The sequence below is a fragment of the Staurois parvus genome, unplaced genomic scaffold (genome assembly GCF_062004578.1).
Source record: "Staurois parvus isolate SC_StPar_1 unplaced genomic scaffold, SC_StPar_1.0 ptg000025l, whole genome shotgun sequence".
Classification (NCBI taxonomy): Eukaryota; Metazoa; Chordata; class Amphibia; order Anura; family Ranidae; genus Staurois; species Staurois parvus.
Window position 1 is genome coordinate 18,557,699 of NW_028317821.1, and position 26,796 is coordinate 18,584,494.

Sequence of the window (26,796 nt, forward strand, 5' to 3'; positions counted from 1 at the left end):
CCCTGCGTAGCAGTGATAATAGCAAGTTCTCTGCAAAGGGTTTCAGTCACAGGTTTCATGGCAATAGCAGCCCTGTTGTGTAGCCCTGTAAAGCGAAAAAGGCTCAGATAGGTTACCTTCTAATTTGATGGAAGCAGTAGGGTGTTTGTACAGACTGCACAACCAATTTTCTACAACAAAGGGGAAAACCCATGCATCTGAGAACTTCCCACAAAAAAGTCCACTCCACCATTTCAAAAGCCTTTTCTATATCCAAAGAGGTCACCACCTTAGTACCCTGTTGACATGGGGGACGTGGATATTCGTGAAAAGTCTGCAGATGTTTATGTCCGTGGATGTACAGGACATGAAATCTGTTTGATCTGGATCCACAGTTGAGGAAAGGAAATTATTGAGTCTACTCATGAGGAGTTTGGTAAGAATTTTAAAGTCAAGATTCAGTAAAGCAATGGGCCTATACGAGGCACAAAGAGGGGGGCCTTTTGGGCTTTTATAAATTAACACTATGTTGACTATGAGCCAGACAGGTGTAGTATAACGAGGCCAGCTTTGGAGCTAGAATGTCACCATGTGATTTATAAAATTATATCGGGAGGCTGTCTGGGCCAGGGGTATTCCCACTGGGAAAAGAATGAATGCTGGCTAGGACTTTTTCAGATGTAGTGGGATGTACCAAAAATTCACGTTCTTTGTCCAAAAGCCAATCCAAAGCCATGGAATCTAGCAGACAATACTTGTTGATTGGGTCAAAAACAGATGGCAGGGAAGAGTATGACCTGCTATAAAAATTACAGAACTCCTGCAGAATGCTGTCTGGAGAGGTAATAATTGTGCCATCCTCCGCTTTAATCTCAGGGATAATAGTTAAGGGTGTATCATGTTGGGTTAATAGAGCTAAGAACCTCCCATTGTGGTCATGTGTCTCAAAAATGTTTGTTTACATATGTGGAGGTCTAGCCCTGTGACTTCAGACATATGTAAATGAAGATCCCTCCTGGCAGCCATAAGGGCATCACAATTTTCAGAGGTGGGGTCTGTTTTGTATAAACTGGACTGCTTGGCAATCCTATCTATGTAGGGCTTGATAACTAAAGGTTTGGTCCTTATGGACAGCAGCAATAGCAGAGATATAATGCCCTCACCTGAATTCCTTAAAGGCATCCCACACTATTTCTAGGGAAGAGGATTGTGTTTTTCTGATGTAGTAATCTTGTACCAGAGGAGGCATCTGATCTGCAACATCTGGGTACAAAATCCAGTGGGCTCCTAGGCGCTACATAGAGCTACTGCGGGTTTGTGCATCTCACAAGGAAATTTCCAGAGGAGAATGATCAGACAAATCGCTGGGAAGGTGTCTGGCATCCTGATCATCCACTAGCAGAGTATGATTGACAAAAGCCAGATCGATACCGGAGGATGTCCGGTGTGACATTGAAAAACATAAGTAAACCTTGGAAGAGGGGTGCCTCCACTGACAGACCTCAGTAAGGTTGGCTGCCAGAGCCCAAGATGACAGACTGCCTGAGGCATGTTGCTCTGATGTGAACCTATCCAAATCAGGAGCTAAGACTGCATTAAAATCACCCAACATTAACTATTTAGCAGGTAAGTATGGTGCAACCTTCTCAAATAACTGAGTACAAAATTGAGTCAGAATACATTGCGGGAATTTAAATAGCCGCCAGCACATAGCGTTGATGCCATAGGTTCAAAACCACCTCCACATATTTGCCATGATGATCTGTGTGCACAGCCTCTATCATGCACGGGAGTAACTTACCAATGAGGGGTGAAACTCCTCTTGAAAACAAGAAGTATTTTGCATGAAAGCATTTTTGAATCCAGGGTTTCTTCAACACTAAACGTTTGCTGCCCATTAGGTGTGTCTCTTGGAGTAAAATTATATGGGTGGCATAGGGTTTTAAAAACTGAAACAGGAGCATCCTTTTAAATTTTGAATTCAGGCCTTGGACATTCCAGGAAAGAATTTTAATAGTTTCTAGCTATTGTGATGCCATTGTCATATATACTGTAGGTATAGCAAACAGTGCCACGCAGGATATTGGGTGAAATGGAGGGTAGAACCCATGGGACAGCAAACTTGGCAAGAGCCCACACATCCATGTTATTGATTTGCAAAATATAGAAAAACCCAAGCACAATTGTGCATACCCTGCCCGTGCCTGACATGACTCAAAACAGAGAGCCAGGCATGCAGGGCCTATACCCAAAAACAAACCAGTCACAGTGAAGTCCAGTGTCCAGTGGAGGAGACCTGGGAGGAAACCAGATCCACTGTGGATGCTGTAAGCACCGCTCCTAGGGGGATCCAGAGGACAACGTATTGAAGGAATTGAAAAACTGTTTAACAGTAACTGCAGGACGCAGAGGATAGGCACAGCTCCATATTAGATGCTAGGTCTAGAAAAAATGTAGGATGGGACTCCAGCCCATTCAGCATTATCGTTGAGGAAGACAACAGTCTGCCACCTTCTTGGGCATAAACAGGTATCACCAGGTAACAGCCTGCAACAATTAACAAAGAATATGGCAGTTGAGGGTTTGTCAGAAACCATTTGGATGACGTATCCTCAGGAATGGTGCAACACGGAACTCAGCAAGCATCCAGCCAGCCAGAGGCCGCTTCTGGAGTGTCGAAGAAACAGGTTGTTTCTCTGTCAACGATGCGTAGTTTGCTGGGAAACAGAAGAGAGTGAGGCCCTTGTCGCAAAAGCACTTGCGGACTTCTGTAAAAGAGCCCCTACATTGTACTTAAGGTGAGTAATCAGGGAACAACGGGATCTTGTTGTTGTCAAAGATCAGGTCAGGCTTGTTCCGGGCCTGTGCGAGCAGCATATCTCCAGAAGAAACAGACATGGGGGGAGCCCCTGGGACCGGGGGAGTAGGGGGCACCTTGTGCGCTTATTCCACAATGAAAGTAGGCGGGAAGATTTTTAAGGCCTTGAAGTGTAGTTAATAATTGCTCCACAAATTCTGCAGGGCGATCACCCTCGGCTTATCCGGAAAACCCAGGATTCACAGATTGTTGCATTGGAGGAGGTTTTCGGTGTCAATAGCCTTGTCTTGAAAGGGCTTTGACCTGTCTCTGAAGGGGAATGGAGCTCCCTGGAGTCCACAGAAATGGTGTCCTCTGCCTATGAGATCCGTTCCTCAGTCTTGAACAAATGGGATCTGAACTTCTCCATGTCATGGAGTATCAAACTTATGTCTGTGGAGAGGAAATCTGTCATTGATGTCAGGGACTCCTTGCAGGATGTAATGGCCACCAGGTGGTCTGGACTGGTGGGAGCTGGAGAAGTCTGTTTCCTTGCTGACATGACTGCAGTAGACTGCCTTGTGGGCAAGATGGCCGCCACTGAAGCTGTGCTGGACAAACCCGAGGATGAGCAGGTGGTGCGCTGCTTGCTGGAAGCCAGTAGAGGAACAGAACTGGTCTGTAAGATGTGAAGCGCCTGCAGGATGGTGTAGCATGATGACAGGTACGGAGCTTCGGTAGTGTGCTGCTTGTCTCCTTCACATCCCGTCCATGCGGTAGAATCATAATTTATTAAAAGAATATATTGTTATCCCATGCAAATGAAAATATATCAGCAGGTACAGTATATCAAAATTATTTTTATAGACTTACTGGTCTTTGTTTTTTTTTTGTTTTCAGTATTTATGTCTATATGCAGAGCTGCTTTTCACTTTTTTGATGCTCTAGATAAGACATCTAAACATCTGCCGTTGATTCTATCTTTCCATGGTTCTACCAATGCTCCTGTATTGTCAATCTAGATCTCCTTTGGTCTTCACTTTTTTCAAATTCCATTATATAAATGTGTACAGTGGGGAAAATAATTATTTGATCCCCTGCAGATTTTGTGATTTTATCCACTATTATAGGTGTATTTTAAATGACAGACAGAATATTAATCAAAAATCCAGAAAAAAACACATGATACAAATCTTATAAATTGAGTTGTAGTTCAGTGAGTAAAATAAGTATTTGATCCTCTATCAACCAACAATACTTCTTCTCCCACAGACTGGCTATATGATCATGTGGTACACAGAATAGTCCTGTTAATTTAAGAAGTTGCTCCTAATGACAGCTCTTTATGTGTATAAAAGACACCTGTCCGCAGAATATCTTTCATGGGCACCACCATGGGCAAAACCAAAGAGCTGTCAAAGGAAGTCAGGGACAAGATTGTAAACCTGCACAAGGCTGGAATGGACTACAAGACCATCAGCAAGAAGCTTGGTGAGAAGGTGACAACTGTTGGAACGATTATTAACAAATAGAAGAAATACAAAATAACTGTCAATCGCCTTGGTCTGGAGCTCCATGCAAGATTTCGCCTCATGGGGTAATTATGATCATGGGAAAAGTGAGGGATCAGCCCAGAACTACACAGGAGGAGTGCGTGAATGATCTTAAGGCAATTGGGAGCACGGTCACCAAACAAACCACTAGTAAGACAATACACCACCATCAAATGAAATCCTGCAGCGCTCGCAAGGTCCCCCTCCTCAAGAAGGCACATGTACAGGCCTGAACATCTGAAGTTTGCCAATGAACATCTAAATGATTCAGAGAAGAACTGGGAGAAAGTGCTGTGGTCAGATGAGACCAAAATTGAGCTCTTTGGAATTAACTCGACTCGCCATGTTTGGAGGAAGGAAAATGCTGACTATGACCCTCAGAACACATCCCTACAGTCAAGGACGGAGGTGGAAACATTATGTGTAAAGGTACAGGCCGACTTTGCTGCATTGAGGGGCCAATGGACAGGGCCATGTATTGTAAAATCTTGGATGAGAACCTTCTTCCAGAACACTGAAGATGGGTCATGGATGGGTCTTCCAGCATGACGATGACCCAAAACATACTGCCAAGGCAACAAAGGAGTGGCTCAAGATGAAGCACATTAAAGTCATGGTGTGGCTTAGCCAGTCTCCAGACCTTAATCCTACAGAAAATGTATGGAGGGAGCTGAAACGTTGAGTTGCCAAGTGACAGCTAGAAACTTTAGGGATTTAGAGGACATCTGTAAAGAAGAGTGAACCAAAATCCCTCCTGAGATGCGTGCAAACCTGGTAACCATCTACAAGAAAGGTCTTACCTCTGTGCTTGTTAACAAGGGTTTCTCTACCAAGTATTAAGTCATGTTTTTCTTGGGGATCAAATATTTATTTTACTCACTGAACTGCAACTCAATTTATAACATTTGTATCATGTCTCCTTTCTGGATTTTTGGTTGATATTCTGTCTCTATCATTTAAAATACACATGATACAAATTATAGACCCTTCATTTCTTTGTAAGTGGGCAAACATACAAAATCCGCAGGGGATCAAATAATTATTTTTCTCACTGTAAATCCATATCCATCCCTACATTGCACATTTTTCTCTACACTCTTCCAGTATTTAATTTCTTCTAAATCGGCCCATGTTTTAAAAAACAATGACATAGGCAACCCAGATTTCTGTTATGGTAACTCCAATCACTTATAAGTTGTCTTTAGAAGTGTGAGTCTAAATATGAATGCCCAGAGGTTTGCAAAATGCCTATCTATTTGTTTGTGTCTTTGTCTTTTCATTTTAGCTGTCTCTTTTCTAGTATGGAATTTCTATCAGTAATGGTTTGCAGTGAAGATATTGCAAGCATTTAATTGTCCACAAAATATTAAAATATTTGCATGTAAGTTATCCTATTCCCTAGAGGAGCATCTAATGTCGTCTCTTAATCTTAGGGTAATGGAACAACATTTTCTGGAGCCCAGAGGCTCTCCCCGCGCACTCATGTTCCATATTCAGGTAAGAGATGTAGACAACTTATTATTGTTGCTGATTCCTTCACAAAAACCCCTTCCAGTGTATAGCTCAGCTGTGTGAGAAAATGCATTTCAATATGCAGTCTAGTGATAGATGAGTGATCAAGAAGAATCCTGTTTTTGGTAAATGTGAGAGGTTCTGTAGGCTACAATGCATGCAGTCTTCTATGGTAAGTGGTTCCTCAAGTGACCAATGTTAGAATGATCAGTCTAAACCTCTTAAATTCTACTGATGCCATAGAAAGATATGAGGCAAAGGGTTGCATTACATAACGTGTCATTAAATGCAAAAAATAGTTGTTCACTCCTAAACATTTTTACTATGTGTGGAGAACAATTGTTTCAAAAATACATAAGAAGATAGTAAACACCAAGTAATCCTGCATATTAATTCCTCATTTATAATAGCATCAGTATGCTGGCCGGTTCACAGTGTTCTGTGTTGTCACTGTATCTGCACATGCTTCATTCTCAAGCCCTGCTCTTCCTCTGTTCCTCCCCACTCCTAGCCATCCACGTGACATTCCTGCAGGTGTCACAGGTGTAACTGTGGAAACAAAATAAATCCAAATAGCAGAGGCTTTATTTTTAAAATTGCCTTTAAAAGTTAGTTTAAGTCAGTAAGTTTCATAAAGCTTGTTTATGAAACAGTCTTGCAGGGCATCTCTAGAGCTGTGATTGACAGTTCAGAACTCCCTATTCTCCCCTTCTTTTATCTGGCCCATGTGACATATCTGAACATACATTCTGTTAAATAAGTAGTACTGTGCTGTCAATCACAGCTCTAGAACTGGCTCGCAAGACTATAAGAGTGTCATATGGGGCACCACAGAGACGTTTATAAAGATTTTAGATTGAATGTAAACAAGCTTTATGAAACATACCAATCATAATTTTTAAAGGGCATTTTTAAAACAAGGTTAATGCTATTTAGATTTTTTTTCACAGATAGTCACATGACAGGCTCTGACCAATTGGTTCTGTGCAGCCTCAAACAAAAGATCTGAACGCACTAAAGTAGCGTTGCAGGACATGTCACAATCTGGGAATGAGCTCTGCCCTCAAATTGTCTATTGACTTGCAGAGGAACTGGGAAAAGATCACGTGACCAAATTACAGAAATTTTAAAAAAGGTATTTACAATCATTCAAATGCTGTGATATGTAAAACACAGTGTCAATGCTATTATACATTTCACATATGTCAAAGCATGTATGATTGGGTTTAGCAACACTTAAACAAACATTTGAAGATGTGATTTCTGCAGAAAATAATTTGAAGTGCAGAGTCCATCAATTTACATGACCAGGGATTGAAGTACATTAAAATTAAAATGAAGAAATAGCATATTATATATAGTATTTTACTCTGGCAATTTCTAGATCCACCTACATTAGAATTATGTACACTACAAAATGTTACATATTTCAAATCATCTATGTTTAAAAAAAAATACACGGAAATACAAAATTACAGATAAACAAAATTCCAGTACATTCACTTTTCCTAAAGTTATTGTACAGTAAAGGCTTTTTTTCAGTAAAATAAAAAAGATGTTATAATTTGTCTGGAGCTCCATGCAAGAATTTGCCTCATGGAGTAAGGATGATCATGAGAAAAGTGAGGGATCAGCCCAGAACTACATGGGAGGAGCTTGTAAATGATCTCAAGGCAGTTGGGACCACAGTCACCAAACAATCCACTGGTAACCAAATACGCCGCCATGGACTGTAATACTGCAGCATCTGCAAGGTCCCCCTCCTCAAGAAGGCACATGTACAGGCCAGACTGAAGTTTGTCAACGAACATCTAAATGATTCAGAGAAGGACTGGGAGAAAGTGCTGTGCTCAGATGAGACCAAAATTGAGCTCTTTGGCATTAACTTGACTTGCAGTGTTTGGAGGAAGAAAAATGCTGACTATGACCCTAAGAACACCATCCCTACATTCAAACATGGAGGTGAAAACATTATGCTTTGGGGCTGTTTCTCTGCTAAAGGTACAGGCCGACTTTGCCACATTGATGGGCCAATGTACAGGGTCATGTATTTTAAAATCTTGGATGAGAACCTTTTTTCCTCAGCCAAAAAACTGAAGATGGGTTGTGGATGGGTCTTCCAGCATGACAATAACCCAAAACATACCGCCAAGGCAACAAAGGAGTGGCTCAAAAAGAAGCACATTAAGGTCATGGAGTGGCCAAGCCAGTCTCCAGACCTTAATCCTATAGAAAATGTATGAAGGGAGCTGAAACTTTGAGTTGCCAAATGACAGCCAAGAAATCTTAAGGATTTAGAGATCTGTAAAGAGGAGTGGACCAAAATCCCTCGTGAGATGTGTGCAAACCTGGTAATCAACTACAAGAAAGGTCTTACCTCTGTGCTTTCTAACAAGGGTTTCTCCATCAAGTACTAAGTCATGTTTTGCTTGGGGATCAAATACTTATTTTACTCATTGAACTGCAACTCAAATTATAATATTTGTATCATGTGTTTTTTCTGGATTTTTGGTTGATATTCTGTCTCTATCATTTAAAATACACATATGCTAAAAATGATAGACCCTTCAGTTCTTTGTAAGTGGACAAACATACAAAATCCACAGGGGATCAAATAATTGTTTTCCCCACTGTATATACTTATATTGAATATACTTATGAGGATTATGAATTGGTAACTCTATGCAATATTTATCTTTGACTGCAGAGTCCTGCCCACATGGCTGCCTTAATGGAGCACTTTGTACAGAAGCAGGTTTGTGTGACTGTGACACCTTTCAGGCACAAGGAAACAGATGCCAGTACGGTATGACTTAATGTTTAGTCAGTTTTTTTTTTGTTTTACTTTTATGTTGTCACTGAGACAAAGGATGTGGGAAAATTTGCTCAGCAAACACACCAAGGAGAAGAAACCAACATGACAAGGATTTTACCCTTTCCCAATTTATAAAAAATATTTTGTGATTAAACTCCACTTGAGTACCAGCCTGTTATGCCCCTTTATCAGACATTTTTTTTTATTTCTAAGCACTATGATAATTTGACTGACAGAGCTTTCCTTTGGTGGTATTTAATAACCACCATTTTTTTAAACTACAAAAAGTAAAAAGAAGCAAAAGAGCAAAAATAACCTGTTTTCTTTCTGATAAAATAAAAATGCCTGGACAGCAAGAGAATCCACAACATGACCCTCGTTTGGAAAATAGACACTCCAAGGTGATCTCATTTGTTGCCACAATTCTTCAAAGAATAAACACACTGGTATCTAGGGGGTTAAAACAGGAAGCTTGGTAATGATGCACTAGGTAATTTATTGCTCAGGTCATACACAGAGGTGGGCAGGTGAAGAGGTTAATATACAGATCACATACAATGAGAAGATGGGGTTAAAAGGGTTAAAGTGCAGATGTGTAGGATAAGGGAAGTGAAGGGGTAAAAAATGATCAATAATTCATTTTCCATTCATAATTTACTACTGTTGTAAGAAGAAAGGTGAGGGATCTCCAATGTAAACAACAGCATGTGATCACCGTGATTGGCTATCACAGCGATTATATGGTATTGAGCCTCTTGGATCATATTGGTATACTGTCTCTATATACAGAGTCATCTAATTTTACAAAGTGCCATGGGAAAATAGCAATATACTAATTAGGTTCAACTGTTCTATTTATCTATGGCTTATTAATTAACTCTAGTAAATAAGGAAACATATAGATGTGTGTCTTTCATAAAATAATGTACATTCTATTATCTTTTGATCTGCCAAACTCTTAAGTTTCTCTGGTAAACTGGCAAAACTGCCTCTGCTATACTGGTTCCCAGAAAGTGGTCAACCCTGCCTTTGCTCTGGTGGACTACAGAACACCCTTCTAATCTTGAGAACATGGGGATGTTCTGTATAGTGAAAAGGGAAAACTCGAGCAGGTTTATCAACACTGCTTAGGATTTCTGGTACATCAACAAGCATTTTCTGTAATTTCAACATTTTTAAAGGAGCAGTTTGGGGGTACTAAAAAATAAGCCTACATACTCATGTATGCTTCAGCATTGCTGCAGCTGTCCCCCGCCATCTCTAAGTAGGAGAACTGAGAGATCACATGACTGCTGATTGCTCAGTTCTTGGTCAGCTCTGAGCAAAGAGCAGTGACTTTTGGGTTTTGCTTTCCTCTCTGTTCCTCCAGCGCTCACTGGACCACAGGGCTGGAATGGAGGAGGACGCAACTGGCTTCAGCTCTCAGCCACCTGCTGAGAGCCGGATCCATCTATCAGTCAGGCAGCTGGGTGGATCCCGAAAAAATGTGACATAAGCTGACAGAGGGCTTTAACCTGTTGTTAGCTGATTATGCGTCACAGGAAAGCAAAAGTAAGTGCACTCCTTTGACCCACAAAGAAATATGGCCAAAAAAGCAACACTTCTCCTTTAAAGAGATAAAACATGGGGAATTTGCATGTTGCACTACCACCTAAGGAGCCACTGAGTTTTGGCTCACCCTATTTCCTGCATGGCCAGGCAACATGCATTTTCGGCAAACACACAGTCAAGAATTCAGTCCATGGGCTTGTTTTATTGTTTTATTTAGGGGAAACAACTTGAAAAGGGTTTAGCTGTTATGGGATGCCCAACTTGATTAGAAAACAGATTGAGGACAAACGTCCTGCTTTTATGTACAAAAATGGATCCTGGATATTACTCCAGGCAGAGTGGTATCAGTCCCTTTAATGTTCAGTAGAAAAGTGACTTCAGTAGCAATATGAGTTAAGGAGTTCTAGGTCCTCTTGGGTGAGCTCTCACAAAGACCCAATAGCTGGAGGGAAAATGCCATCCCACCTGGCTGCTTTGCAAGTGTCCCAGAGCAAGAGATTATGTTAGCTGTGACACTGTCCCTGTGAAAGCATGCTGGATATTTAATTTCGCAGCCTTCTTCCATATAGGCCCTGGAGGTGTAGAGGTACTCATTCTGTCCCTTGTATCCTGAGGATTGGCATAAGACTGCTTTTCCAGGCCTTTTAGCTGTGATAGTCTTCCATTCTAAGCAGGGTACCCTCTGGATAGAACTTGTGGTGCAGTTCCCTCTGTCTAAACTTCTCCTTCCTCCTCCTCCTCCACAGCTCCAGCCTAGAGGCAAAACTCCCCTCCCCTGGGGTCCCCAGGCCTCAACACTCCATCTTCCACCCAATCACCAGACTCCACTATTTGCTAGGTTCTCTCATATTTATGGGCCTGTCTGCCACACCGCCAGGCCTCCTGCCTGGGATAGGTCATACTCCCATGAATATGCAGATTTTGGTCTCCACTCCTCCGTCCACTAGCTTCTAGAATCTTCTGGAAGACTCCAGAACCAGGGGGAGTTACCAGAGACATAACCTGTAGAGCCCTCCAGCGTGACCCAAATAGACATGCTCACTTCACTACTGTGAGCCAAAATAATTTTAACTCTCTAGCGCCCCTAGAGGGTGCTTCATGCATGTGTTGCCAACTATCAAAGAGTAAGGATAGTTACAATTTTTGATTTGTTTCTTCCACTCCCAGAATCTTTGTAAAGTAGTTGAGGTATAAAATATTTAACATTTTTTAATCATGTTTTTTTTAATAAAGTGACCTTGTCAATGTTCTTGTTTTATTTCCAGTTGACCATATTCATGTCTCCAAAAAAGTCTTAATAAGGGTCAGTTTTATAGCATAAAATTAATTTGAATACTAAACATTCTAGGATCATATTGTCAACTATTTATACAATTACTATAAAATTTGTAAGCTCGCTGTGAAGCTACTCAATTTTCCACTGCAGTCAAGCATGTTTGCAGGCTCTATACTCTGAAATACATTTGACACTGGTTAATTTTACCTCTTACTACAGCTTCCTAGTTTATTTATAAGATATGGTACCCATAAAATGCCAACGGACAGCTTTATTTCTATATATGAATAATGGGAAGGAGGTCCTCCAATTGTTTGCAAGGTTACTATGGAAATTTCTTCATATTAAATCATGAACCCAAGACTCATTCAAATAGATGTTTGTAACTTTTATATCCCTATTAAATTATTTATTTGGTAAAATACTTTATATTCTATACATGTTGTAAGAGAGATGCTAGTACACCAAACAATAACAATAACATGGTTTCAAATATGGGTGCTGTTTTCTGCTTTGTAACATCTTGAGAATATTTTCTCCATCCATGTCTCGCAGTACCAAACCCTGGCAAAGAAAGAGATGGGATTTGCAGAAGTTGGGGTCAACACAATTTTGAAACATTCGATGGTATCTACTTTTATTTTCCGGGAAACTGTTCCTACGTATTTGCCAGAGATTGCAGTAATCCTGTGCCTCTGTATACCATATGGGTAAGTAACTTCAAGTCCTAAGTTAATTAGCAAAAAGAGGACAGAGAAACATTTGCCTGATTCCTTTTTGAAATGTATAGCTATGAAACTTTTGCTGGGGATGGGTAAATTTGAGGGTTTTAATTTCCCTGAAATATTGATATTTCAGCAAAGTTTTACTATTTTGGCAAAATGCACTGGAGCCTTGGGAAGGAAGTGTAATTCAGGAGGTTTATTGAATTGTAGATGTGAAATGGGTTTTAAATGGCTCCTGAAGGTTCTGGAAATTCTAGTTATCCTGGACCCATTTTTTATTCTAAAACAGGCCTTCCATTGGCCTCTCAATAGCCTCTTGTTTTTTTTTCACATAAGAAAAAGAACAAACAGCAAAAACACAAAATACATGTAAAAGTGAAAGAAAAAAAAAACCACATATACAAAGAGCACTAGATGAAATAAACAAAACTACCCTAAATAAACAATAAAACCACCCTCTCAATAAAAAGAAAGGGAAGATGATTTTTTCCAAGGAAATTTTATCTAACAAGCTCAGTTAGAGAATTTTAAAGTTTCTACTTTAGTAAAATTTCACAGATGGATAAAACTGCAATTTGCCAGAATCTGCAATTTGCCAGAATCACTCTGCTCATTCCTTATTTTCACAAGGCTGCTGAACTAAAGTGTCATCATAATCCTATGTTACTCTGTTTCTTTTAAAGCTGACCTGTCATTTTAATCTACACTTATCAACATTACCAAATCAATATTTCAAGTAAAAAAAAAATTATATCCTACATAGCATGAGAAAAACATATTTTTCACAGCTCCCAGCCTAGGCAGTGTGGGTCACATGATCTCTGGCTACCAATCATTGCTCAAAGAGTTAATAGTTGTTTGCAATCATCAGTGAATATAACAAAATACTGTTCCTGTGTACATCTGGAAATACATTTTAAATGTTTTTTTTTTTACTAGGTTCACAACAGCCCTATTTGTGAGGGTTCTGTTTATACTTGTAAACGATCAATCAGTATGTTTTTCTCAAGCCAAGAGGAGATCACAGTTTCTGGTTACGAAGTGAGGAACGGAGGTGTAAGGTAAGAAATCAACTCATTACAGCAGTATTAAACCCAAAACAAAAAATGTAATATATTGCAGCTTACCAATCATTAGATGTGGTGGCTGCATTACTTTTTCTTTTTTTTACGCTTTCCGTTCTCTGTTTTCACTTGGTGATCTGACCAGCAACACAGCTCCTGTATTAGAGTATACCCACTCTGGATGAAGGAGCACATGGGCACCTTTGGACAGCAGCATTGTCAGTCTGGGGGAAGGGGAGTGTTAGATGCACTAGCAGATTTCGATAAACTAACAAATTAAAACCAAACTCCAGCTCACGCTGAGGTTGTACAAACAGTTACAGCAACATTTTTTTCCTTTTCGGATAAAGGTTTTACATAATAAATATAGGCTGATCATCATAAACACCCCTGTCATTGGTAAATAGTTTGTCTCAACACTCTAACTGATAAATTTGTAGGAGAGCTTGTTCTGTTGAAAAACAACAGATTTACTGACTGAATCACCAGGTGAAAATAAAAGAAACCCTAAAAAAGAAAACTAATGCAGCCATCATGCATAAGATATGGTGACTTGCAATAAAAGAAATGTTTGCTTTTGGGTTTAATACTGCTTTAAACAACCATTTTCCCTAATGCTTAAAAAGGGCTACAGGTGATAATAAATAATAGCGTCACCTGAAAGTGTTCTCTATTTTTGAATCAATAGCACTTTGTAGATGCTGCTGATACACTGGAAACTATTTTACTTTCCTAGTATATCTTCATCAGTGTTACCTATAACGCTGCCACCACCCCCTCACTCCCCCTCTCCGTTGGGGTCCCTCAAGGTTCTGTCCTTGGGCCCCTTCTCCTCTCCATCTACACCTCCTCCCTTGGTCAACTGATACACTCCCACGGCTTCAACTACCATCTCTATGCCGATGACACTCAAATCTATCTCTCTACCCCTCGCCTCATTCCTTCAGTCTCCGCCCGAATCACTAGCCTTCTGAATGACATATCAGACTGGATGTCGCTCCATTTCCTCAAATTAAACCTTGCCAAAACCGAGCTCCTAGTTTTCCCCCCAGCCTGCGCCCCCCCCGACTTCTCCATCACGACCAACAACGCCACCATCAACCCCACCCTGCAAGCCAGAGTACTAGGTGTCATTCTAGACTCCAATCTGTCCTTCCAGCTCCAGGTCCAATCGCTGACAAATTCATGTAGACTCCACCTCCGCAACATCTCCAAAATACGTCCGTTCCTAACTCCAGAAACTACAAAGCAACTCATTCACTCCCTTATTATATCACGACTTGACTATTTGTAACTCCCTCCTCACCGGCCTGCCTCGTCACAGGCTTTCCCCGCTTCAGTCTATCCTGAAATCTGCGGCCAGACTCATCCACCTTACTAACCACTCCATGTATCCGCCACCCCCCTCTGCCAATCCCTCCACTGGCTTCCGATTGCCCAACGCATAAAATTCAAATTACTAACATTGACGTACAAAGCTGTTCATAACACTGCCCCAAACTACATCACCGACCTGATATCCATCTACCACCCAAAACGCACTCTCCACTCCTCAAAAGACCTCCTACTTTCTAGTTCCCTGGTCTCCTCCTCCCATTCCCATCTCCAGGACTTCTCCAGGGCTTCCCCCATCCTCTGCAACTCACTACCCCAATCCATCAGACTGTCACCTACCCTCCTCACCTTTAGGCACACCCTGAAAACCCATCTCTTCAGGGAAGCCTACACCGCCCTCACCTAATTGCCGATCTCCTCCACTCTTCCTACCACTCCATCCCCCACAGCTATTTCCTCCTGTACCACTATCCCCTCCCTCCTAGATTGTAAGCTCCAAGGAGCAGGGCCCTCGAACCCCTCGTGTATTGTATTGTATTGTTACTGTGCTGTCTCGTGTTCTGTCTCCCATTATAATGTACAGTGCTGAGCAAACTGTTGGCGCTATATAAATACTGCATAATAATAATAATAATAATAATAATAATAATCTATGCCTATATGTCTTATAACAATGGGTATTGATATCTAGATAATTTGTAAACCTATGCATTACCTGATAATATCACTGAAATAAAAAGATCTTTGATATTATTGATTGATTTTTGATTATCTAATAATTATTATTGATTGAAAAACTATTAACAAACAAGCCTTAAACATCCCCGGTTTGACTGTAGTATTTTTTTATTTAAAAAAATGAGGCATTAATCAATTGGACTTTTCTTCCAGTTTGCAGTTGCTTGATTTGCATTGACATAAATAAACCAAACCACTTTACTGTGTCATGCTTAATTATAACTTCTGATGAGCTATTTCATGTAATTGCATGCCTGATTTTTCTGTGACCCCTATGAAGTAGTACTCTTAAGGTTTAGATGGGGCAAAATAAAAAATTGTTTTGGCAACTGTCTGTCTTTAAATATGATGTACTGAATATTTCCTTTCTATCGTCTACCTCAAGAGTGATGTTGCCACAGACAGTGGAAAATGTATTTATTGAGAGGCTGGCTGACTATATACTAGTGAAGACTACCTTTGGATTTTCTCTTGCCTGGGATGGAGGATCCGGAATATATATCAAGCTGACTGAAGATCATAAAGGGAAACCTTGTGGCTTGTGTGGAAACTTTAATGGCAACTGGACAGATGACCTTACCGTACAACACAGTAAGCAATAAAAAGGTCTTGGTAGCATCTGCTCACACAGGCTGTATATTCCTACAAAAACCTTGTATTGGTTGTGACCTCTGTCCATCTTCTGTATGGCGTTGTGTTGCACATGTCAGTATAAATCCATGATCACGGGTTTATTCACCTAAAATTGATAAGTATGGGTGGTTGGGTTGGGTCTTCGATGTTCCAACAGTCAGATCTTCATTAAATAACATTAGACATTGTTCCTGTCCACTTAGGAGCTTTTGGCATTTCCACTCATTTCTGCATGTTCTACAACCTTCTGTTGCATTTTCTGTACTATAAAATGAAAGAAATATCCAGTAAGGACAGTAGGAACTTCTCATAATGGCCAAAGCAGGTATTCAGACCTAGAAACTCAAGTTAAGAGAACTCAAAGCTAACCTCTGCTTTGTTTAAACTTTCTACACTGTAAAAATGACTGCAAAGCATTTACCCAAAGATACCTGTACAAATGCCCTCAGCAGCCCCAAAACCAAAGTATCAAGACAGGTAAATAACATTAACTAGAAAAAAATGGCAATGACAATGAGATTAGTCCTTGCCCACCATAGGTAAGAAATTTTTTTACAAGATACAATTCAATACAAGCATTGCCAAAGTAAAGGACCTTACAATATATAACATGCAGAAGGGAGATAGTAGACATGATCAAACCAGACTGCAAAGTCCAGAGAGTTCCAGATAAAAACCTATTATAATTCTCTTGAGCACCAGAGTGTAATATAAAGGCTGAATAAGAAAGGAAGAAGGAGAGCTACAACATCACAGTAGCACATAGTCAGGAAAAAGAAAGCTGGGGAAAGGAAAAGAGGTATGAGTGAATCCTGGAGGGCACACAAGACAAAAAGGTGAGCTCAGGGTCTTGGAGAAGCACTGCAGCAAGGAGTGACAACAGAGGATTATCTCTTACCATTTGATCAAAGTAGGAAGTCTAGTGCTTGACAACTAATTCACATGTTTTGGATACCCTGAGGCTGGATTTATTAGATATTTCTAATCATCTGGGGTCCTGCCATCTGAATGGACCAGGCACTGCAATGGATACAAGCAAACATTTACAAGCAACTCAATGGGTCTGAAAAAAACTAGCAGCTAATCTTGAAGTTTAATATTAATCCTTGGCTTTACGGAAGAGAGACACTTTGGGCTTTCATTTGGTTGTAAAAGACACACGAGGAGCATAAAGGCAGAGGATTGAGGAGTGGATCAGAGGAGGGAGTATCCCTCACAGCCCTGCAATCACACAGGTTTCCAACATTATTGCAAAGACCTGATCTACATACTGAAGGAGAGCATACCTGTCTTTGCTGGACACATTTGGGACAGTACTGCTGTTTCTTTTTCAGCAGTTTTTTTATTTTTATATATTATTTTTTTATTTTTTATTTATAGTATATACATTCTCTTGTGGTTTACAGATGGAATAGTTGCACATTTATATAAGGATGGCACAAATAGTGATTTGACAATATGACATCATTGTATCAATTTATTTAATTCTTATATTTTTTTCAATTATTTTTTCACATCAGTCACTTTATATTTATTACTGCTATATTATTGTATAAGCACTTTGCACTTTTTTGTTTGCACTTTTTGATGACATTAGAGCGTGGTAATTATTTAAATATTTTGTTTATAAACGCACATTATAGGAGAGTGGGCATATTAACCAGTGATCTAATACTCATATTCCCTAAAGCACACCTCAGTGGCTCACAAGTTCATTTATTTGTTAGTAGCACATAGTCAGGAAAAAGAAAGCTGGGGAAAGGAAAAGAGGTATGAGTGAATCCTGGAGGGCACACAAGACAAAAAAATGAAGGGCAATTTCTACACCATCACTGGGGGAAAGCAAATAATCCCCATCCACATTTGAAGGGGTGAGAAAGGCCGTCAAGGCGTTTGACGTTGTGTGTGAAAGAGATTGATATTCATAGATTCCAAATAATATTATATAGTAGGCAGCTTTATAGTTCATTTCTCACAAATAACAAAATGTAGGGCTTACTAAACTACACCCTTCCCTTTCTACTTGCTTTGGGGGTGTATATTTACATTCTCCTGAGCCCCAAGGGTTCAACAGAGGGGCCCAGTAGGTGAGAGCAGAGGAGGGACTTTTTATACTTTTTTTGAGACCCAGGTACATAATTCTGTGCTGCACGTGTCACATGGCTGTTGGGTGCTAATTTTGTTAACTTATGGCTGTAATTGGGCTTACTGTAGTAATCTTTTGCTATACTGTATGTCCTCTCTACCAAGCAAAGGAAGCTAGTGAAAAAGGCAGCTGCTTGAACACACGCTTCCCTGCACACATTCAGCCAATCTGGACAATAAAGATGCACAGCACATCACATCTTGTTGCAGTTCTGCATAACTAGGCTGTCTACGCAGCCTGTGGGAGAGACCAACTAATAAGTTTTCAGTCTCTTTGTAACTCTGCAGTCTTTGGGTTGTCCTTCTCTGAAACTTGGCTGGTTCTTGGTGTTCCCACTGTAACTGTACCTTCTCTCTGTATAACACAGCAATGACTGGACATCTTCCAGCAGTCTCTGGCTATGCTATCAGGAAGCCAACAGTCTTGTAATATGGCACATTTCTTTTGTAAAATGGCAGTTGGGAGGTGGATTTGAAGTAAGTATGCAGGAATACTAAAGGAAACACCAGCGCTCTAATCTTCATGCTCCACATGTTATTATTATTATACAGGATTTATATAGCGCCAACAGTTTGCTCAGCGCTTTACAATATAAAGAGAGACAATACAGCAATTATACAGTGCAATACAAGAGGGTTAGGAGGGCCCTGCTCCTTGGAGCTTACAATCTAAGAGGGAGGGGCTGGTGGTATAAAAGGTAATAACTGTGGGGGATGAACTGATAGGAGAAATAGAAGATTCGGAATTATTATTATTATACAGGATTTATATAGCGCCAGCAGTTTGCTCAGCACTTTACAATATAATGGAAGACAATACAGCAACAATACAGTTCAATAAAAGAGGGTTAGGAGGGCCCTGATCCTTGGAGCTTACAATCTAAGAGGGAGGGGCTGGTGGTATAAAAGGTAATAACTGTGGGGGATGAACTGATAGGAGAAATAGAAGATTCGGAATTATTATTATTATACAGGATTTATATAGCACCAACAGTTTGCTCAGCACTTTACAATATAAAGAGAGACAGTACAGCAAAAATACAGTTCAATACAAGAGGGTTAGGAGGGCTCTGCTCCTTGGAGCTTACAATCTAAGAGGGAGGGGCTGGTGGCACAAAAGTAATAACTGTGAGGGATGAACTGATAGGAGGGATAGAAGATTCCGCTATTATCTGAAGGCGGGATAGGCTTCCCTGAAGAGATAGGCTTTCAGAGATCGCCTAAAAGTGGGTAGAGTAGGCAGTAGTCAGATAGATTGGGGTAGAGAGTTCCAGAGGATGGGGGAGGCTCTGGAGAAGTCCTGAAGATGAGCATGAGAGGAGGAGACAAGGGAGCTAGAGAGCAGGAGGTCATGAGAGGAGCAGAGAGGACGGTTTTGGTGATATTTGTAAAACGGTATCTGTCACTTGGTGGGGTGCAGCCCTCTAAAGATGGGGGAGACTTGATACTAGCAAACGAAACGACTTATCTTGAGAAATAAATTTTTGGAGAAGGGCTATGCAGCTACAAAGATTGATGAGGCATACAATAAATACAGAAAAGAATATTCCAGCAGGACAGGCACCAAGGGAGATTCCAACTTTGAATCTAAGTCAGGGACACGCAAAACATCCTGCCAACATCATGCAGCGTTCTGTACTAGGTTCAATCAGAAAGCCTTTGATATCAAGAGACCCCTCCACAAATATTGGGGCATCCTGGTTCAGATTCCTCCTTCTCTCTGGGCACATCCCTCCACAACCAGAAGTGAAATTCCATCATTCCAGGGATTTGGAAAGTATAATAGCTCCTAGCAGAGTAACTCTTCCCACCAAGCATTCTACACTTAGGTGAAGCACTCTGTTAGACCAGAAAGGCAACTATAGATACAGGTGCCTAACTGTGGAGCATGTGGCACAGAAAAAAGGAATTTCTTGGAGTAGATGGGAAAGCCCATTGCATCAAACAGTTCATCAACTGTGGGACACAGTTCATTATTTATTGTTTGGTCTGCCTTTGTGGTCTTTTGTACGTGGGCCGCACGTCACGATATCTAAGGACTAGATTTGGAGAACATAAAAGAAACATACTTCATGGATTTGACAAACACACGGTGTCTTGCCACTTCAGTGATGTACTGTACATGAAGAAAGTCCTATGGGACTCAGAGTATTTGGCATAGAAGCTATTCTAGGTGATACAGATACAGGTAGAAAGTTCCATAAGCTGTGCAGAAGGGAATCCTTTTGGATACATCAGCTTGGTTCACTGGTTCCTAAGGACCTCAATGACACATTAGATATCCAGTCTCTTCTTTGATTGGTACATCCTCTGGAGGTGGCTCTATTCACAGCCACCGCTAGTGGTCTTCATAGTTCTTTTTTACTCCGGAGATCTGGTGTAGCACCTTGTCACATTGCATATTTCTTGGTGCCAGGTCCCCATTGTTTGCATTAGCACAATATGACATAATTAGGCACCATGCGTATATATATATATTATATATATATATATATATGGTTTTCATATGAGCCCAGGATAATAAATATTTCCTCTCCAGTGTGTTTTCTTCCCTATTGGCCATCTGGGAGGTGTCTTATTAGTTGGTCTCCGCACACGGACACTGTCTTGGCTTCACCCCCTCCACCATTACCGTTCATTATATATATATATATATTTTTTTCTCAACATCCTTTTTGGCATCCTATCTGTCAAATTACATATCCAGTATTATTACCATTTATTTGTCTCTGGCCCCTTAACATTCCCTTCCTTCTTTTTGGAAGCTGTCATATGCTTCCTTTGCCCATTTTCTCAGTGCACTTCTGCCCTACAGATGATACACTTCCTGTGCACCTCCCTCTGGGTGTGTTTGAGATGGCACGTGTGCCATGAACTATTCCTTGTGGCGCACATGCGCTGCTGCCGGAGCAACAGGTGGTGCCATCACGGCGTGCGCTCCACGCTTCACATGTCTCCATACACTCTGGATTTCATGAGGCTGCACAGTCATCTCCACCTTTCCTCCATTTAAGGGACACCATACCACATACAGTAAGTCCTTCATATTATTTATGCTTGCAGCATACAGTTCACTGTTTGCACACATCTTTTACAAGCATAATTTATTTCATTTTATTTAATTCTAGGAAGTGACATATGCAGCAAATAGCTTTAGGACCCAGCAGTGGGGCTATTTTCCATGGAGGGGGTGTGGTGATGATTTCAGTCAGTAATTCTCTCTATATATGGGGCATGGCCATTCTCTACCATCTTAGCTTTGAAAAAGGGAGTTCAACTCCTGAAACGCATCAGATTTTTCCCACGGGGCACCATCATCACAGGACTCTAGTCATGTGACATTGACCCATTTGGCTTTATGTTCGTTTTTTACATTCATTTTGTGAGTATCCATTTGTTGCGCTTTTAATAAATTCATTTGTAACCATGTTCATGCATGAGGAGAGTGTGCCCAGGGGCGGACTGACCATTTCCTTAACTCGGGCACTGCCCGAGGGCCCGGGGTCAGTAGGGGGCCCCATGAGATGCCCCTGGTACCTTTTTCATAGGCTTTTTTTAGTGTGGGCAAGGACACAGGAGCCCCATGATCCCCTATTGCCCGGGAGCCCCATGAGTTGTCAGTCCGCCCCTGAGTGTGCCCTTTTGTGTTTTTCTTATGCAGGAATACTAACTGAGGAATGCTAACAGTTTCAAAAGTGTGTTCATATACGGTTGCAAGTGACAAACAGCAGGCTTGTTAAGGGTGGGATTCTTCATTTTCTAAAATATACCTTCATGTCCACGAATGCCTTAAATCTAAGCAGTGTCATGCTATGTGGTCATCTGTAATGGGATACATACCAACAAACTAAATTTAATATCGGAAGGCTTTATTAGAGAAGTACACAAAATTAAAACTTTTGCTATAGTTCTCACCTAGGAGGCAAAAGGTGATTGTACGTGGATGTGTAAGAAGTGAGTCTAATGACTAAGGATTAGGTTGGGTTCACTGCCAGCATGGGTTCAAGGTTTGTGGTAAGACCAAATTCTTTTTACCCATAATGCACTCTCTGGCCTTTGAACTTAGGTTAGCTGGCTTAGAAGGGCCAATAATGGCAACTTTGTGTATCTTAGAGAAATGGGGGAAGGATGGGTCTTTACCTTTTTTTAAACCTTTGTTACATCCTAATGATGATGATGTCCTGCAGTCTCTTTACTGCCTGCTCTTTTCCAAAATATCTACGGATATAACTGCTGCATATGTTTTTTCACAGGGTATATTTCTTAATTGTGCTGGCTGTAATTGTTTTTTTTTTAATAGTGACAACAGTGATTTCTGCTTTGGAAATGTGCATGGGTATAGATGCTTATAGTTTCCTTTGGGAGAGCATGTGACATAGTGATTACCAGGCATGAGTTTGTGGAATATAGGAGAAGAACATTGTCACCCCATAACTCATAAAAGATTTATTTATTAGAAAAAAAAAAAAAAAATTATAAATGTCATGCAAGTGTAATGACTAATACCCCAAATATTTGCAGTATGTGTGCAACCAGTTTCTTTGTTGCCTTTCACTGGTAATTGTAACATTCCCTAACATTTTATCCTAAGAGAAAATAGCTAGAAGAGCATTCAGCCATTAGAGTTAGCATTCAGCAACAGAGAAAAAAGCCTAACAATATAGGCTAAGAACATTCAGTCAGCAGGGGAAATAATATGAGGGAGACCTCAACACTGTCTAAATGTCCTGTGCGAATGGCCAAACGAATGGGTGTTCAGCTGTGTGAGCCTTCAGCTGCACTGTGTATGTGAACATTTAGTTGGCATTTAGATGGCATTATAACAGCTATTGGGCAACACAGTGCCTAAGTGATTAGCACTTATGCGTAGCAGCACTAGGGTCGTTTGAATCCTGACCATGGCACCACCTGCAAGGAGTTTGCATGTTCTCGTTGTGTGTACATGGTTTTTCTCCCACACTCTGAAGGCATGCTGATAAGTTAATCATGTCTAAATTGGCCTTAGTGTATGAATACAAATCAAACTGTGTTGCTCTAGAGAAAAAAATAAAAGTGCAAACACATAAATACTACATATCAGTAATTAAAGTGAAGGAAATTAAGTTAAATCAGAAAGTCCATAAACAGTCCCATCAAGAATGTGCAGGATGATGTAGCCACAACACTTCTAGACTCTTGTATCTGTAGTGCCTCCAACCAACAATGAATTTGCACCTAAAGTGCTTGAGGTGAGTACTGCTTGGACCTTAAAGAAGGGGACACTTCTTGTGTAAAGCTTGTCCTCAAAATTATATGTTAGTGCAAATAAAGAAAGTATCACGGACAGTACTCAATTGTTTTTCTCACCCAAAGTGAGAAAAACAATGACTTCCCATGACTCCCTTTTGGTTAAGAGTGGTCATTGAGCGCATAAATAATTGGAAACTCCAGTGTGTTGTCTGCCTATATAAGATACCAGTCTTGAATTCTTCCTTTACAGCTGAGGAAATTACAGAAGATATTGCTATGTTTGCAAACAGCTGGTACATTCAGATCCCAGATGAACATATCTGTGTGGAAACTTCCTCTGATTACCCAAATCCTTGTTCTGTGGATACTGTTCATGAGGTAGGTTTGGATGAGATTATCATATGTATTCTTAAACTACGTTTCTCAATGATCCCATACTAATTCATTTCACTTACAACAGTTGGATCTGATCAGCAACAAATCTAAATACATGTGTTGATCTGTTGCTATGGGCCAGGACAATCTGGTTTCCTTTGGTCATGCACCTGATATAAACACAAAGTCCAACCCCTATCAAAATTTTGGACAAAATAGGGGAAGATTGGACGTTGTGTAAACATTTTATTGCTGAAAAGAAATAAGGTCTACTTGCACATTTTGGATCACAATCTTTACTGAAAGTCCTTGTATTCAACTCTTATAACCAGCAGGGGGAACAATACTCTAGCTGGAAAGACAATTTGTAATATATTTTTAAAAGATCCTTATCTTTGATGGTGATTTGTTTTAGGTAAGTCTATGCCTGTGGAATGTTGGCTTGATTCAAAAGAAGAATTCAAATTGCAGTAGCTGTTTGTAGTCTTTATTGGACATATGTACCCCCTACGTCAAAGTCGGTATTGCTGCAAAAACGGGATTTGAAAAAGTATTTCAATCTTCAATAGTGTATCATGCCACCTGCTTTTCTCAATTATCAAACCCACATAAGGCTACCAAGATACTGCATGCATCATAGGGGGTTATTTACGAAAACTGGAGGGTGCAAAATCTGGTGCAACTTTGCAATAGAAACCAATCAGCTTCCAGGTTTTATTTCCAAAAGCTTAATTAAACATACTGAAGCTGATTGGCTACCATGCATAGCTGCACCAGATTTTGAGTGCACCAGTTTTAGGAAATCTCCCCCATAGTGTCCAGCCTTTGAAGCATGTGTGTTACTTGTGAACTTGTTCTCCAGTGAACTGCAAAGTATATAGTGGCTATAGCTATATGTTTGCCCATAATTACCCTCTGCGACATTGTTCAGATCTTTTAAAGCGTTATGTGTTTTTTTCCCTGGTGTTTGCTTTCTGTTTGAATGTCTGTGCATGGCAAGCAATAATTTCATGTTTAGATCTGTTAGATTTTAGAACATTGAGCTCATTATATCTATAATATCATGTAACCTCACTGAAGTGAATTTCTTATACTATTTTTATACAGGCAACATTTCATAAATGTCAAGTGCTCTTACAGTTTCCTTTTCTGAGCTGTCACGAAACCATTGACCCTTATTCTTACATCGCAAGCTGTATGAATGACTTATGCAAGTAAGTACTTCTAAACAACACTTGATATGTCTTTAAGAAGCTCTATGGTTGACAAATTGGCATTTATAACACGTCATGCTGCCCATTTTGTGCTGCCCTTGGCAAGTTTAAAAAAAAATGTGATCTTCACAAAAAATGTAAATGATAAATATAATTGATATAATAATTATTTTGCCTTTACATTTAGGTCTATAACCGCTATTATTTTGTAAGCTGTCAAAAAAATCTGATGTTGCCCCCTTACAACTATGGCAATTGTTAGTTATATGACAAGATGAAATGCTTAGAAGTGTCCATAACCTTTTGTTAAAAAACTAGACAATGTTAATGGAATTTTTATTACCTTAGACATGATGATGATGAGACATATTGCCGTGCTGTAATTGAATATGCAAGAGCATGTTCTCATTCTGGCCATCCAATTCGAGATTGGAGAGATGACTTTCCAGCATGCAGTAAGTGGTGTCTTATGGCTATAAAAACATTTACAGTAATTATATGTAGTAATGTAAATGATGCCAAATGTACAGTAATCAGTAATAAATATTCCTTTTTTATCACCTAAGTGCTACATGAGTTAAAAAAATAAAGAATAATAATGAAAAAAAAAAAAATAAATATATATATATATTTTAATTATTATTATTTTTTTAAATATACTAAAATAATGTTCTGAATTTCAGCTGAAAAGTGTGAAGAAAATTTTGTACATCGGGACTGTATTAGCTGCTGCCCACCAACTTGTACATATGAAAAAGAATGTTTAGGAAGCAATTTGCACTGCCTGGATGGATGCTATTGTCCAGATGGTAAGTACTTTCCATATAATCATTTATGCATTCACCTTCTGCAGCTTTTAACAGAGAGTAACAAAAATAAAAACATAAGCTACTAGGGGCCGGTTCACACCATGAACCACACAGGAACCTGCTGTGCTTTCCTGTTTGATTAAGATGCAATCCGGGTGTAGTGCAGTTTCAGCCCATTCATTTGAATGGGCTGAAATTATGACGGCCTGAGCCAAAGTAGTACATGCACTACTTTAAAAAGCACACAGCAACTAGATTGCATGGTACTATTGTACCATACGATTCAGTGCAGGGAAATGCACTGCATTTGCAACCTGTGTTTGGGGTTTGGTAAGAGTCATTTCTGTCTGCTGCTTGGTTCCTCTGCTATCTGCATGAATCACTTCTGACAAGTTTTCCTGACACCAAGTGAAAAATGGTGACAGGGGAGGGAACTCCAGCAGAATGACAGCTTCAGCTCTGTTACTGTGGGCCACATGGAGGGGGTGTGTCTCTTCCCTCCAATCAGCTCTCAGAGCTATCCACACCGAGCTCTGCTGTGTGTAATTTCAACTTCCCACCCCCTTTTTTCTGAACTCTCATACAAACTGTACAAATCCAGCACTTTGAATGGATGTAGAGAGAAGACAACAGATAAACAGGTGCAAGGTTTGTTTATTCTCTGTGTATTACTTGAGGCTAGTCACTTCACTGGCTATATGTGAGGGTTTACAACCACTTTGACACTGACACCCACTCCAGATTGCAATCCCATATCATGTTCTGGTGTAAACTGGCCCTAAAAAGAAATAATAGATACAGAACCTGTTCAGAATAGACATCAAGCAAGGTTAAAATTGTCTTCACCTTTTGCCAGTATTTTACATTTTCTTTGTTCCTACTGTAGTTTGATAAAGCTGTTTGCAAATGTCTTTAAACATCTACAGATTGCTTGGTTAGATATTGAACTTACTGAATTGTGTTATTTAAATAAAAAAGTATCTACCATGTTTTTTCTGAATATGTAGGCTTCCTAGGTTAGAGGTGTCTATAGACACAGGAGATCT

At 40.1% G+C, this 26,796-nt stretch overlaps 1 protein-coding gene across 1 annotated transcript in view; it reads left to right on the forward strand.

Annotated features, from left to right (window-relative positions):
- The first annotated feature begins 285 nt into the window (after positions 1 to 285).
- The window catches only part of OTOGL (otogelin like), a 204,650-nt gene continuing 178,139 nt past the window's right edge, over positions 286 to 26,796 (forward strand). The window contains exons 1-11 of the mRNA XM_089652693.1: positions 286 to 337; positions 2,783 to 2,823; positions 5,763 to 5,826; positions 8,549 to 8,647; positions 12,039 to 12,193; positions 13,148 to 13,269; positions 15,731 to 15,936; positions 23,603 to 23,730; positions 24,835 to 24,941; positions 25,290 to 25,396; positions 25,625 to 25,750. Of these exons, the coding sequence (XP_089508819.1) occupies positions 286 to 337; positions 2,783 to 2,823; positions 5,763 to 5,826; positions 8,549 to 8,647; positions 12,039 to 12,193; positions 13,148 to 13,269; positions 15,731 to 15,936; positions 23,603 to 23,730; positions 24,835 to 24,941; positions 25,290 to 25,396; positions 25,625 to 25,750 (1,207 nt within the window). The remainder of the gene's footprint in view (positions 338 to 2,782; positions 2,824 to 5,762; positions 5,827 to 8,548; positions 8,648 to 12,038; positions 12,194 to 13,147; positions 13,270 to 15,730; positions 15,937 to 23,602; positions 23,731 to 24,834; positions 24,942 to 25,289; positions 25,397 to 25,624; positions 25,751 to 26,796) is intronic.